General features: G+C 38.1%; 1 protein-coding gene across 1 annotated transcript in view; it reads left to right on the top strand.

Annotated features, from left to right (window-relative positions):
* Window positions 1-15356, top strand: part of LOC124616581 (dynein intermediate chain 2, ciliary-like) — a 405599-nt gene that overhangs the window by 214581 nt on the left and 175662 nt on the right. The window contains exon 8 of the mRNA XM_047144902.1: window positions 12819-12980. Within this exon, the coding sequence (XP_047000858.1) occupies window positions 12819-12980 (162 nt within the window). The remainder of the gene's footprint in view (window positions 1-12818; window positions 12981-15356) is intronic.

Raw genomic sequence — 15356 nt, 5'->3', positions numbered from 1 at the left:
CAAAATAAAATAAAATTTAATTACCTTTTGGCTTCACATAGAGCAGGATACAAACAGGCCTACATGCTTTGACAGTGACACATTAATTCAAACTACTGTTTCTCAGGTATTTTCGTAATTAATTTATTTACATTTCCTCTTGCTGTCTGAATATCAAAACAACTGCATTACAACCACCAGCTCCAAATTTATGATCACAGCTCCAAACAGCATTTGTAACACCACTTTGCCTTTAATTCAAATTAAATATGCATTTAAATTGCATGAAATTCAACATAATCATGAAACAAGGTGCAATTTCAGTGAGTTGTGAAAGGAAAATGTCACAGTTCTAGTATTGATACTTAGCTTGAATATAATTATATATAATACGGTACCTATGGTCTAGGACGGTACTGAAGATGAACAGATAGAGAAAGTGTATGAGGATATTGAAAGGGTAATGCAGTATGTATAGGGGGACGAAAATCTAATAGTCATGGGCGACTGGAATGCAGTTGTAGGGGAAGGAGTAGAAGAAAAGGTTACAGGAGAATATGGGCTTGGGACAAGGAATGAAAGAGGAGAAAGACTAATTGAGTTCTGTAACAAGTTTCAGCTAGTAATAGCGAATACCCTGTTCAAGAATCACAAGAGGAGGAGGTATACTTGGAAAAGGCTGGGAGATACGGAAAGATTTCAATTAGATTACATCATGGTCAGACAGAGATTCCGAAATCAGATACTGGATTGTAAGGCATACCCAGGAGCAGATATAGACTCAGATCACAATATAGTAGTGATGAAGAGTAGGCTGAAGTTCAAGACATTAGTCAGGAAGAATCAATACGCAAAGAAGTGGGATACGGAAGTACTAAGGAATGACGAGATACGTTTGAAGTTCTCTAACGCTATAGATACAGCAATAAGGAATAGCGCAGTAGGCAGTACAGTTGAAGAGGAATGGACATCTCTAAAAAGGGCCATCACAGAAGTTGGGAAGGAAAACATAGGTACAAAGAAGGTAGCTGCTAAGAAACCATGGGTAACAGAAGAAATACTTCAGTTGATTGATGAAAGGAGGAAGTTCAAACATGTTCCGGGAAAATCAGGAATACAGAAATACGAGTCGCTGAGAAATGAAATAAATAGGAAGTGCAGGGAAGCTAAGACGAAATGGCTGCAGGAAAAATGTGAAGACATCAAAAAAGATATGATTGTCGGAAGGACACACTCAGCATACAGGAAAGTCAAAACAACCTTTGGTGACACTAAAAGCAACGGTGGTAACATTAAGAGTGCAATGGGAATTCCACTGTTAAATGCAGAGGAGGGAGCAGATAGGTGGAAAAAATACATTGAAAGCCTCTATGAGGGTGAAGATTTGTCTGATGTGATAGAAGAAGAAACAGGAGTAGATTTAGAGGAGATATGGGATCCAGTATTAGGATCGGAATTTAAAAGAGCTTTGGAGGACTTACGGTCAAATAAGGCAGAAGGGATAGATAACATTCCATCAGAATTTCTAAAATCATTGGGGGAAGTGGCAACAAAACGACTATTCATGTTGGTGTGTAGAATATATGAGTCTGGTGATATACCATCTGACTTTCGAAAAAGCATCATCCACACAATTCCGAAGACGGCAAGAGCTGACAAGTGCGAGAATTATCGCACAATGAGCTTAACAGCTCATGCATCGAAGCTGCTTACAAGAATAATATACAGAAGAATGGAAAAGAAAATTGAGAATGCGCTAGGTGACGATCAGTTTGGCTTTAGGAAAAGTAAAGGGACGAGAGAGGCAATTCTGACGTTACGGCTAATAATGGAAGCAAGGCTAAAGAAAAATCAAGACACTTTCATAGGAATTGTCGACTTGGAAAAAGTGTTCGACAATATAAAATGGTGCAAGCTGTTCGAGATTCTGAAAAAAGTAGGGGTAAGCTATAGGGAGAGACGGGTCATATACAATATGTACAACAACCAAGAGGGAATAATAAGAGTGGACGATCAAGAACAAAGTGCTCGTATTAAGAAGGGTGTAAGACAAGGCTGTAGCCTTTCGCCCCTACTCTTCAATCTGTACATTGAGGAGGCAATGATGGAAATAAAAGAAAGGTTCAGGAGTGGAATTGAAATTCGAGGTGAAAGGATATCAATGATACGATTCGCTGATGACATTGCTATCCTGAGTGAAAGTGAAGAAGAATTAAATGATCTGCTGAACGGAATGAACAGTCTAATGAGTACACAGTATGGTTTGAGAGTAAATCGGAGAAAGACGAAGGTAATGAGAAGTAGTAGAAATGAGAACAGCGAGAAACTTAACATCAGGATTGATGGTCACGAAGTCAATGAATTTAAGGAATTCTGCTACCTAGGCAGTAAAATAACCAATGACGGACGGAGCAAGGAGGACATCAAAAGCAGACTAGCTATGGCAATAAAGGCATTTCTGGCCAAGAGAAGTCTACTAATATCAAATACTGGCCTTAATTTGAGGAATAAATTTCTGAGGATGTACGTCTGGAGTACAGCATTGTATGGTAGTGAAACATGGACTGTGGGAAAACTGGAACAGAAGAGAATCAAAGCATTTGAGATGTGGTGCTATAGCCGAATGTTGAAAATTAGGTGGACTGATAAGGTAAGGAATGAGGAGGTTCTACGCAGAAACGGAGAGGAAAGGAATATGTGGAAAACACTGATAAGGAGAAGGGACAGGATGATAGGACATCTGCTAAGACATGAGGGAATGACTTCCATGGTACTAGAGGTAGCTGTAGAGGGCAAAAACTGTAGAGGAAGACAGAGATTGGAATACGTCAAGCAAATAATTGAGGACGTAGGTTGCAAGTGCTACTCTGAGATGAAGAGGTTAGCACAGGAAAGGAATTCGTGGCGGGCCGCATCAAACCAGTCAGTAGACTGATGATCAAAAAAAATAACCCCATCGCTAAAATAGTGTATAACATAGTCATGTTATTTGGTAAGGTTGGCATTAGAAACAAAACATGTATGCATTAAATACATACACATGCTCCATTAATGAGTTTTAAAACCTTTTTTGGCTGAATTTTCACAAAACAAGACCAAGTCTGACGTCACAAGAGCATATTAAATGGATCTCAGGCATACATATGAAGTAAACTCATACTGGTTGGGGGGTGCCAGTGTTGTTAGGAAGTCAATGCAAGTGATTCATACAACCCACTACAATATTATCAATCTACCACTGAAAATATCATACATCTTCATTTTTCAATCTCTCCCACCTACTACCATCTCAGGCTATGCTTCCAGTATCAATTGGCCTATGACCCACAGTTACAAAAAAACATTAAAACTGTTGTAGTTGTGGTCTTCAGTCCTGAGACTGGTTTGATGCAGCTCTCCATGCTACTCTATCCTGTGCCAGCTTCTTCATCTCCCAGTACTTACTGCAACCTACGTCCTTCTGAATCTGCTTAGTGTATCTGTCTCTTGGTCTCCCTCTATGATTTTTACCCTCCACACTACCCTCCAATGCTAAATTTGTGACCCCTTGATGCCTCAGAACATGTCCTACCAACCGGTCCCTTCTTCTTGTCAAGTAATGCCACAAACTCCTCCTCTCCCCAATTCTATTCAATACCTCCTCATTAGTTATGTGATCTACCCATCTAATCTTCAGCATTCTTCTGTAGCACCACATTTCGAAAGCTTCTATTCTCTTCTTGTCCAAACTATTTATCGTCCATGTTTCACTTCCATACATGGCTACACTCCATACAAATACTTTCAGAAACGACTTCCTGACACTTAAAACTATACTCGATGTTAACAAATTTCTCTTCTTCAGAAATGCTTTTCTTGCCATTGCCAGTCTACATTTTATATCCTCTCTACTTCGACCATCATCAGTTATTTTGCTCCCCAAATAGCAAAACTCCTTTACTACTTTAAGTGTCTCATTTCCTAATCTAATTCCCTCAGCATCACCCCACTTAAGTCGACTACATTCCATTATCCTTGTTTTACTTTTGTTGATGTTCATCTTATATCCTCCTTTCAAGACACTGTCCATTCCATTCAACTGCTCTTCCAAGTCCTTTGCTGTCTCTGACAGAATTACAATGTCATAGGTGAACCTCAAAGTTTTTATTTCTTCTCCATGGATTTTAATACCTACTACGAATTTTTCTTTTGTTTCCTTTCCTGCTTGCTCAATATACAGATTGAATAACATCGGGGAGAGGCTACAACCCTGTCTCACTCCCTTCCCAACCACTGCTTCCCTTTCATGTCCCTCAACTCTTATAACTGCCATCTGGTTTCTGTACAAATTGTAAATAGCCTTTCACTCGCTGTATTTTACCCCTGCCACCTTTAGAATTTGAAAGAGAGTATTCCAGTCAACATTGCCAAAAGCTTTCTCTGAGTCTACAAATGCTAGAAATGTAGGTTTGCCTTTCCTTAATCTTTCTTCTAAGATAAGTCGTAAGGTCAGTATTGCCTCACGTGTTCCAATATTTCTACAGAATCCAAATTGATCTTCCCCAAGGTTGGCTTCTACTAGTTTTTCCATTCATCTGTAAAGAATTCACGTTAGTATTTTGCAGCTGTGGCTTATTAAACTGGTTGTTCGGTAATTTTCACATCTGTCAACACCTGCTTTCTTTGGGATTGGAATTATTATATTCTTCTTGAAGTCTGAGGGTATTTCGCCTGTCTCATACATCTTGCTCACCAGATGGTAGAGTTTTGTCAGGACTGGCTCTCCCAAGGCCGTCAGTAGTTCTAATGGAATGTTGCCTACTCCCGGGCCTTGTTTCGACTCAGGTCTTTCAGTGCTCTGTCAAACTCTTCACGCAGTATTGTATCTCCCATTTCGTCTTCATCTACATTCTCTTCCATTTCCATAATATTGTCCTCAAGTACATCACCCTTGTATAGACCCTCTATATACTCCTTCCATCTTTCTGCTTTCCCTTCTTTGCTTAGAACTGGGTTTCCATCTGAGCTCTTGATATTCATACAAGTGATTCTCTTTTCTCCAAAGGTCTCTTTAATTTTCCTGTAGGCAGTATCTATCTTACCCCTAGTGAGATAAGCCTCTACATCCTTACATATGTCCTCTAGCCATCCCTGCTTAGCCATTTTGCACTTCCTGTCGATCTCATTTTTGAGACATTTGTATTTTTTGGCTGCTTCATTTACTGCATTTTTATATTTTCTCCTTTCATCAATTAAATTCAATATTTCTTCTGTTACACAAGGATTTCTTCTATCCCTCATTTTTTTACCTACTTGATCCTCTGCTGCCTTCACTACTTCATCCCTCAGAGCTACCCATTCTTCTTCTACTGTATTTCTTTCCCCCATTTGTGACAATTGTTCCCTTATGCTCTCGCTGAAACTCTGTACAACCTCTGGTTTAGTCAGTTTGCTCAGATCCCATCTCCTTAAATTGCCACCTTTTTGCAGTTTCTTCAGTTTTAATCTACAGCTCATAACCAATAGATTATGGTCAGAGTCCACATCTGCCCCTGGAAATGTCTTACAATTTAATACCTGGTTCCTAAATCTCTGTCTTACCATTATATAATCTATCTGATACCTTCTAGTATTTCTAGGATTCTTCCATGTGTACAACCTTCTTTTATTATTCTTGAACCAAGTGTTAGCTATGATTAAGTTATGCTCTGTGCAAAATTCTACCAGACGGCTTCCTCTTTCATTTCTTTCCCCCAATTCATATTCACCTACTATGTTTCCTTCCCTCCCTTTTCCTACTCTCGAATTCCAGTCACCCATGACTATTAAATTTTCGTCTCCCTTCACTACCTGAATAATTTCTTTTATCTCATCATAAATTTCATCAAATTCTTCATCATCTGCAGAGCTTGTTGGCATACAAACTTGTACTATTGTAGTAGGTGTGGTCTTCGTGTCTATCTTGGCCACAATAATGCGTTCACTATGCTGTTTGTAGTGGCTTACCCACACTCCTATTTTTTTATTCATTATTAAACCTACTCCTGCATTATCCCTATTTGATTTTGTATTTATAACCCTGTATTCACCTGACCAAAAGTCTTGTTCCTCCTGCCACCGAACTTCACTAATTCCCACTATATCTAACTTTAACCTATCCATTTCCCTTTTTAAGTTTTCTAACCTACCTGCCTGATTAAGGGCTCTGACATTCCATTCTCCGATCTGCAGAATGCCAGTTTTCTTTCTCCTGATAACAACGTCCTCTTGAGTAGTCCCCACCTGGAGATCCGAATGGGGGACTATTTTACCTCCGGAATATTCTACCCAAGAGGACGCCATCATCATTTAACCATACAGTAAAGCTGCATGCCCTCGGGAAAAATTACGGCTGTAGTTTCCCCTTGCTTTCATCCGTTCGCAGTACCAGCACAGCAAGGCCATTTTGGTTAGGGTTACAAGGCGAGATCAGTCAATCATCCAGACTGTTGCCCCTGCAACTACTGAAAAGGCTACTACCCCTCTTCAGGAACCACACGTTTGTCTGGCCTCTCAACAGATACCCCTCCGTTGTGGTTGCACCTACGGTACGGCCATCTGTATCGCTGAGGCACGCAAGCCTCCCCACCATCGGCAAGGTCCTTGGTTCATGGGGGGGACATTAAAACTATCTAACAAAATAAAAAAAATAAAAAATAAACAGTAAAACTATCTAACAAAATAAAAAAAAAAAATAAACAGTCACTGCTAGAACTGTATACTCTTGTCTTTTCATGGTTACTGACTTCAATATAATCGCCTGATATATGTGGAAACGTATCAACTTCTTCCACATCCTACAATGGGAAATGATGACCAGTGGTCATTCCTTCAATCATAGAATTGCCGACTTTGTTTGGAAGGCAGTGCAGCAGCTGCCAGACCATTTGACACCCTGTGATACAAGGAGAGTTCCACTCACCATAGATATAGACAGCCAGTTTCTCAACTTGGTTTTCATTCTGAATATCTTGCTGAAGACAAAAATTTAAAAGAAAAGTAATTCAAAAAAGTTATATTGGAAATTTGAAATTGGAATGTCTCATCACTTTTCCTCATTCATTAACTAATCTCACTAGCTGCCAATAAGGATGGTAGCAGTAACAACCAAACAGCTTACAGTCTTGTGGCAGTAATGATTTTTGTCTTACCTGAATACTCACTTGCATTCTGCTGTGGAATGCAGAAGTGGTAATAGTTCCATGGTGACAGCTTATAGTCTTGTAGCAGTAATGATTTTTGTCTTACCTGAGTACTCACTCGCATTCTGCTGTGGCACGCAGAAGTGGAAATATGCCATGGCAAAGTTTGCTGAAGCACCATACAATGCACACTGTCATCAAACGAGATTTGTCCAACATGAAAACATATATGCGTTGTCCTTTGATTAAGCCTGTATTTATATACATTTAAAGCTTGGCGTAACATTTTTCCCTTCATACATGAATTTAAAATAAAATTATTTTAAAAGTTCATATGCAGCATATTATAATGAAAAGCTCAATGTACTTTGTGCCAAAATTTATCAGGTTCAGAGTGTGAGGAAATATCTGCTTGAAGCACATCCAAGGGAAAAGAATACCATTTATCATCTGCTTTTGCAGTTCAGGTGATTTGACTCATCATACAAGATCTGCTTGTGTTGTTAAAGCAGGTGTCCTTCTTTCTCTGTACAAGACCAAGGCTCTTATTGGAGGTAATACAGATAAATGTTCCAGCAGAGGTTCATTAAATTTGATCCACAGTTGAATTCCTTTAATCCCTAAATTCCCTTATGAGGTGAAGCCTGGCAAAAAACTTCATTGCTTCCAGAAGTTCTACACCTCAATACAAGTTGTTAATGTCCAAAAACTGTCTCTTTTCTGCATCTCTACAATGATTGTATCCAGAGATTCTTTTTGAACATATCCTGTTTCATGTAGGATAGCAAAATGTATTTAAAATGTTTTTACATTTGTTTCTTTAAGTTAAGCACTAAAACATTTGAAGAATGGAAGTAAGCATTAATTATATTAAATTTGTCCAAAATCCACCTTAGAAACTGGAAATACAGTTTAATAAATGGATCACACAGTAATTTTAGGATCTCTTTGGACTTATTAACCTTTTCTGTAATCTACTGATCAGCAAAAAGGAAAATTAATGCATCCCACTGCCCCAACATTTGAAAGCCAACTTGTCTGCACTTTAAGCTGCATACATTTTTGGAACTGAGCTAGCTGACATCGCCATTTTCAACTTATTTTTAGTAATTATGTACATCTCTTGCAAGTTCTTCACAATGACTAGCAAGTGCCTTGCAACCATCATTAGCACACAATGGAAGTGAATGACAAGCGGATTTTGTTAATATGATTACAGGAACAAGCATTTTTAGCCAACTGGATACAGAATTGTGCTCTCCAATCATATCATTTGCCCTATCGGAGCCAAGATCAATGACATTTTCTAATGGAATATTATGTTGTTCAAATACTTGAGTGAGTTTCTCATACAAGTTAACCCCAGTTGCCCCAATTACAGACACTGTCATTATTAAAGTCAAACTGTAGAGTTTGCTAAATATTTCATTCCATCATAATACACACACAACAATGCAAGCAGAACTGACTGAAGCAATTTTGTTACTTTCATCTGCCAAAATGGAGAATTTTATGTTTGAAGCATGAAAATATGATCCGTTTTATGAGAACATGCAATAGCATTTCTTATCATAGCTGTGCTTTTGTTCCATTTCATAACAACATTTTGTGCTGTCTTAGAAACAGGGAACACACTTTTAAAATAGCTTTCGAATGACTAGTTGTATTAAAATGAATGTCTTGAGCTGCTAGGAACGTGGCAATTTTAAGCTCTGCTTCCACAGTTTGTTTGTCGAGCATTTTTGTACCTTTAGACAAAGACTTTAAAAAGTTGTGTATGATTTTTCAGTGATACCACTCATTTTATTAATATACTTGTTTGATTGCACGTGTTTCTTTAGCACAGTTAGGGCAGCTACTGTAGAATTATTACAGTGTTTGCATTTTGCCCTATAGCAATTATTAGGACTCTTTGCTATCAATGAACAAAATACTGAATCATTCTCCCATACATTTCAATATTTTGAAACCTCTGCTGCACTTTTTTGCAGCTGACTTCTTTTCATCTGCTTTATCTTAGGCATATAAACACTGCACATCTCTTCATCACTACTTTACATTACACCTGCTTAATATCTTACACAAATTATCGCTAACTGTTAAAGTTACTTATTGTTTAATAACGCTTCAATGTACTGAACTAGAGAATGAAGAGCTGAAAATAATTGTTAAACAGCTCACAGCACAGCTGCCAGTATAACCACTTGTAATGAGGAACCAGACTCTGCAGGAAGCACCTAGCCAAAATCCATTGTTAGTGAAGTATTTAAGTATTAAGCCAAACTGTAATGAAACTCAGCACTAAAATGGATCTTACTGCACAACAAGGTTTCTGCAAGGTGCATATATTGGAAGACGTTTGTACATGCTACCATAGAATCTTAACATGAGTGTAGTTCATTGTTTTGCATGTGCTTTGTAATCACTTGATAATAAGCTAATACTGTATGGAAAATTGATTTGTTTTGCAATGATTTCGCTCCCAAAAAGTAAAAACCTCAAAATTATCATATTTTCGCATATAATCCTTCACTTAGTATCATGCATCATATAGACTTAAAATTATGGTATGCATTTGATCTTTGTCACACGCCTAACAACCCTGGGGGCATGCAGTCACTCAGTGTCCTAGGCCATGGAGATGAACCCTACCCCCCCCCCCCCCCTCTCTCTCTCCCCCTCTGTGTGGTGTGTGTATGTGTGTGTGTGTGTGTGTGTGTGTGTGTGTGTGTGTGTGTGTGTGTGTGTGTTTATGAGAGAGAAAGAGAGAAAGAGAGAGAGAGAGAGAGAGAGAGAGAGATCCTTATGTTGAAGATGATTGCCATAAATATTTGTATATTGTTTTATTACAAGATACTTGCATTCTCACGACATGTGGGCTGCTCTCATACTAGAGTCTGAATGGCCTGGCCTGTCCTTCCTTTTCAATCTTCACCAACCTATCCCTTTTTTCTCTGCAAGGAGAGATCTAACAGTTCCTGAAGCTAAGATAGTACTGGACATTCCATAATGTGAAATGAAGTGAAATGATCATATGGCATTAATGGCTGGGAGTCCCCACCTGGGGAAGTTTGGCCACTGAGTTGCAATTCTTTTTAGTTGGTACTACATTGTGTGACTTGCATGTCAATGATGATGAGACAACGCAACCCACAGACCCTCAACCCGGATGAGAATCGAACCTGAGACCACTGTATGGCAGTCAGATGCACTACCCACTCAGCTAATAACAACAAACACAGAAAAACTAAGGACAGCCATCTTCAACATGTAAATCCTGGGTGCCACATGGGCATACATAAGGATCAATTAAAGCTAGGGTAATGTATGTACTTTCATATATGTTTATCAACAATACAAAAAATCTTGTCTTCTGAAGGCGATTGAGTGTTACCAATGTCTAAAATATAAATCCTATAAATATAACTTAGTCTTTCTTAATTCTATCTTCTAATATAATTCATAGGATTAGAATTGCCTTATGTGCTTCTAGATATCTCCAGAAAACGAAACTGATTTTCCCCGAGGCTGCCTTTTCAGTTCTTCTGTAAATAATTTGTGTTAGTATTTTGCAACCATGACTTATTGAACAATTGGTTTCATACTATTCACACCCGCCTGTTTTGGAATTGGGATTAGTATGCTCTTATTGAAGTATGTGGGTATTGTGCACATATCATACATTTTGTACAAGAAATGGAATTGTTTTTTCCCGGCTAGCTTTCCCAAGGAGCTTTTGAGGGAATTCTGTCTACTTCAGTTTCCTTATTTTGACTTGTGCCTTACAGTGCTCTGTCAAATGCTCCTTGCAATACCACATTTCCCATCTCATCTTCATCTGCTTTCTCTTCCCTTTCCAAAATACTATTTTTGTGTCTCATTCCTTGTATCCCCATCTACATATTTCTTCAACCTTTCATTGTTCTCTTCTTTGTTTAATACTGGCTTGGCATCTGAGTTTTTGATACTCATATAGCTGCATTCAAATACCCATGCATGCTTCTGCAACTTTATGTTGATCCTCAAACCATTACTGCTTTGTCATTTAACACTTCCATCAATCTCATTTTTTATGTGTTTGTATGGCTTTTTGTTCAATTCATTTTAGGCAATTGTATATTCATTTCCTTCTATTAATTAAATTCAACATTGTTTGTGCTATCCAAAGATTTCTACTGGGTGCTCTATTTTTGTCTATTTGATCCTCTGCTGTGTACACAATTTCATCTCTCAGAGTTACCAAATTAATTTGTAACATAATTTTTCGCACATATCAGCTAGTCACTTGCAGATGGTCCCTTGCTCTGGTTCCTTCAGCTTGTCAGATTCCATCTCCTTAATGTCCTTATTTTCTGCTATTTCTTCAGTTTCGTAATGCAGTTCATAACCAATAAATTTTGGATGGAGTCCATTGATGCTCCTAGAAATGTTATGCCATTTAATTTTTTATTGTTTTCTAAAGCTATATCTTGTTATTATATAATCTATCTGAAACATTCCAATGTCTCCAAGTCTCTTTCACTTACACAACTTCTCATCATAATTCTTAAACCAAGTGTTTGCAATGATTGAACTGTACTCTGTAAAAAATTCTACCTGGCAGCTTCTTCTTTCATTCCTTTCCGCAGCCAGTATTCACGTATACAACTATTATTTTTCCTTCCATTCCTTTTTCTACTACTGAATTCCAGTCACCCATCACAATCAAGTTTTTATCTCCCTCAATTAATGGAATAATTTCTTTTATCTCATCAGACATTCTTTCAATTTCTTCATCTGTGGAGCTAGTATGCACATACACTTGTACAACTGTGATGGTTCTTGGCTTTTTGTATCTTCACTACAACAGTGTGTTCACTATGCTGTTCATTGTTACAGCTGCATTCATATTTTCTTATTCATTATTGGAACTACTCCTGCATTGATGTCATTTGATTTTGTATAGATAATCCTTTTCTTATCCGATCATAAATACTGTTCATCCTGCCGCAGCTCTTCACTGATTTTCATTATATGTAACGTCAACCTATCCATTACTCATTTCAAGTCCTCTTCATTACCAACATGATTTACGGATCGAACAATACATGCTACATGCCCGAGGGTGCTAGATTGTTTTTTTTTTCTGTTCACAACATCCTCCTGAGTAGCCCCACCAAAAGGTCTAAACAGGGGACTATTCTACCTCCAAAATATTATAGACAAAAAGATGCTATCATCATTACACTGTACAGTAGAACTACATGTCCCTAGGATATATAATGGCTATAGTTCTCATTTTATTCAGCCACTTGCAAAATCATCATAGAAGACTGTGTTGGCTATTATTTCAGGGCAAATCATTCTGACTGTTGTCACTAGAACTACTGAAATGATTGCAGCTCTTCATCAGGAACCATATGCTAGTGTGGCTTTTTAACAGATATGTATCTAATGTGATCGCACCTATGGTATGCTTATCTGTATCACAGACACACACAAGATACCTCACTGCATGATTACATAAAATATACATTTATATTGTGTCTTTTGGCAAAGTAATAGTTTGTCGAATTGATTTCTATTTTTTATATTATAAGCATGCTGTATAAATTTGTGATAAAATTATGTAAGATTTTGACATGTTCTGTAAGAAGAAATTCTACATTACATTCGTAAAATATATTCCGTGTGCATCAGATTTCAGGTATTGGGAGGACCCATCAGATCAGTATAAAGAAGTGGAAGGAAATTTACTGCCACTGTGGAAATTTGTTTATGAAAATACAAAGAAAAATCATGTAACAGGTGTCTGTTGGAACCCACAGTACTATGATTTCTTTGCGGTGTCCTTTGGTTATTGTGAGTTATCAGTGATACTATTGTATAAATTCTGTTATGATATTCTGCTTGGAAGTTGAAAAGCATAAGATAAAAATCTATGGTATGTAGCTGATAACATAGTGTAATAGCGTGATAGTATTTACAAACATGTCTCATTTTCCAAATAGCATTTGTTATGCTACCACCAAAATACATATTCATGTACCTGTGCCTTCAGCAGTGGACAAACACTTAGATTTTTTCCTAGAAACTGAAAAATAACGACGTGAGGCATGAATAAAATGAACACTAAGCTAAGTCAGTTTCAGGTCATGCATGTAGTCAGAGCATAATTTTACCCAGGTATGGCTTACTGTTAAAAATGTTGTTTTGTGATGAGTAAATTTAATACCACCCAGATTACATTTAATCTGTAAGCTTTTTTCTCAGCATTCTGCTCTCTAGTTTTGTTTTACTAGAAACTAGAAGGCTGTAGTTGACTATGTATTACCATTGACCACTGGCGATGTTAGCAATAAAACAATACTATATGAAAAAACATAGATTGCTACTCACCATGCAGAGGAGGTGTTGAGTAGCAGGCAGCCACAATGAAAAATGACTGCTAACTGTCAGACTAAGGTGTTGATGGCCTGGAGGAATGTGGATAGGCTGTCCTCACACTCAGTCCAGATCATAAAGAAGTCATTCATGAAAGTGAACCAGGTGAGAAATGTGGTGTCACCGCCAGACACCACACTTGCTAGGTGGTAGCTTTAAATCGGCTGCGGTCCATTAGTACATGTCGGACCCGCGTGTCGCCACTGTCAGGGATCGCAGACCGAGCGCCACCACAAGGCAGGTCTCGAGAGACTGACTAGCACTTGCCCCAGTTGTACGGACGACTTTGCTAGCGACTACATGGACGAAGCATTGCTCATTAGCCGAGCCAATAGTTAGAATAGCCTTCAGCTAAGTCAATGGCTACGACCTAGCAAGGCGCCACTAGTAGTTTATTGCCTGAATCTAAAGAGTCTCACTTGTATCGCCACAATCTCCAGATGTACCAAAAGGATGGATTAAAGTTAAGTATTCCAGAAGCTACGTACTTTTCTTTATAGCATTCATTACGTATCCTGTTTCAGACCTCACGCCATCCTGCTTTAGCTTAGCGCGTGCCTTTCGGCTTCCTCTCATTGTGTCTAGGCTGTCTTGTCTAGACACAACAAGAAGTATGGTATTTTGGGTAGCTAGGTAGGATTACTGTAGATGGCTCATGAATAGGTTGGAGTAGGATGATGCTGTGGAGATGCTCATTGCTTTAACACAGATTTGTTTGTAGGTGATGCCTTCAAAAGAGGAGTGGCATACATTTGTTTTACATTTACTCTCAGCACTAGTGGAAACAATTATAATTTTATTGACACACAATATCAAATACATAATATATACACACACACACACACACACACACACACACACACACAAAAAAAAAAAAAAAAAAAAAAAAAAAAAAACAGTCAACTAACACACAGAAGGCCGTTATCATCTTCAGATTCTCCAGGTATGATAGAATACAGTTAATAACAGAAAAGTTGAACAGGTCATCTATTGATTTTACATACAACTTTATACCATAGCATGTGGGCAACTAACCAGACATATAATGTTTCTTTGAATGCTTGTTCAGTAAGATCTTGTACAGCTTGTGAGTGTTTATTAAATGATTAATGTCCTATGACCTTGGAGCTGTTAACTGATTTTGAAGATCTGTGCTATGATCTATAAATGTGTCTTTTGCTTCTTCCATTGCAGCAGTGTGTGTTGCTGTTGTGGTCTTCGGTCCAGAGACTGGTTTGATGCAGCTCTCCGTGCTACTCTATCCTGTGCAAGTCTCTTCATCTCCGAATAAATACTGCAACCTACATCCTTCTGAATCTGCTTATTCATCTCTTGGTCTCCCTCTACGATTTTTACCCTCCATGCTGCCCCCTACTACTAAACTGGTGATCCTGTGATGCCTCAGAATGTGTGATACCAATCGATACCTCCTGGCTCCTCATTAGTTACATGATCTACCAATCTAGTCTTCAGCATTCTTCTGTAACACCACATTTCGAAAGCTTCTTTTCTCTTCTTGTCTAAACTAGTTATCATCCATGTTTCACTTCCGTACTTGGCTACACTCCATGCAAATACTTTCAGAAAAGACTTCCTGATGTTTAAATCTGTACTTGATGTTAATAAATTTATCTTCTTCGGAAATGCTTTCCTTGCCATCATCAGTCTACATTTCATATCCTCCTACACGTAGACGTAGATGTACTTCGACAATCATCAGCTATTTTGCTTCCCAGATAGCAAAAGTCATTTTCTACTTTAAGTGTCTCATTTCCTAATCTAATTACCACAGCA

Source organism: Schistocerca americana, chromosome 5, assembly GCF_021461395.2.
Source record: "Schistocerca americana isolate TAMUIC-IGC-003095 chromosome 5, iqSchAmer2.1, whole genome shotgun sequence".
In the NCBI taxonomy this organism is placed as follows: Eukaryota; Metazoa; Arthropoda; class Insecta; order Orthoptera; family Acrididae; genus Schistocerca; species Schistocerca americana.
The sequence above is the reverse complement of the archived record's forward strand: the minus strand, read 5'-3'. Positions and strand labels throughout refer to the sequence as shown.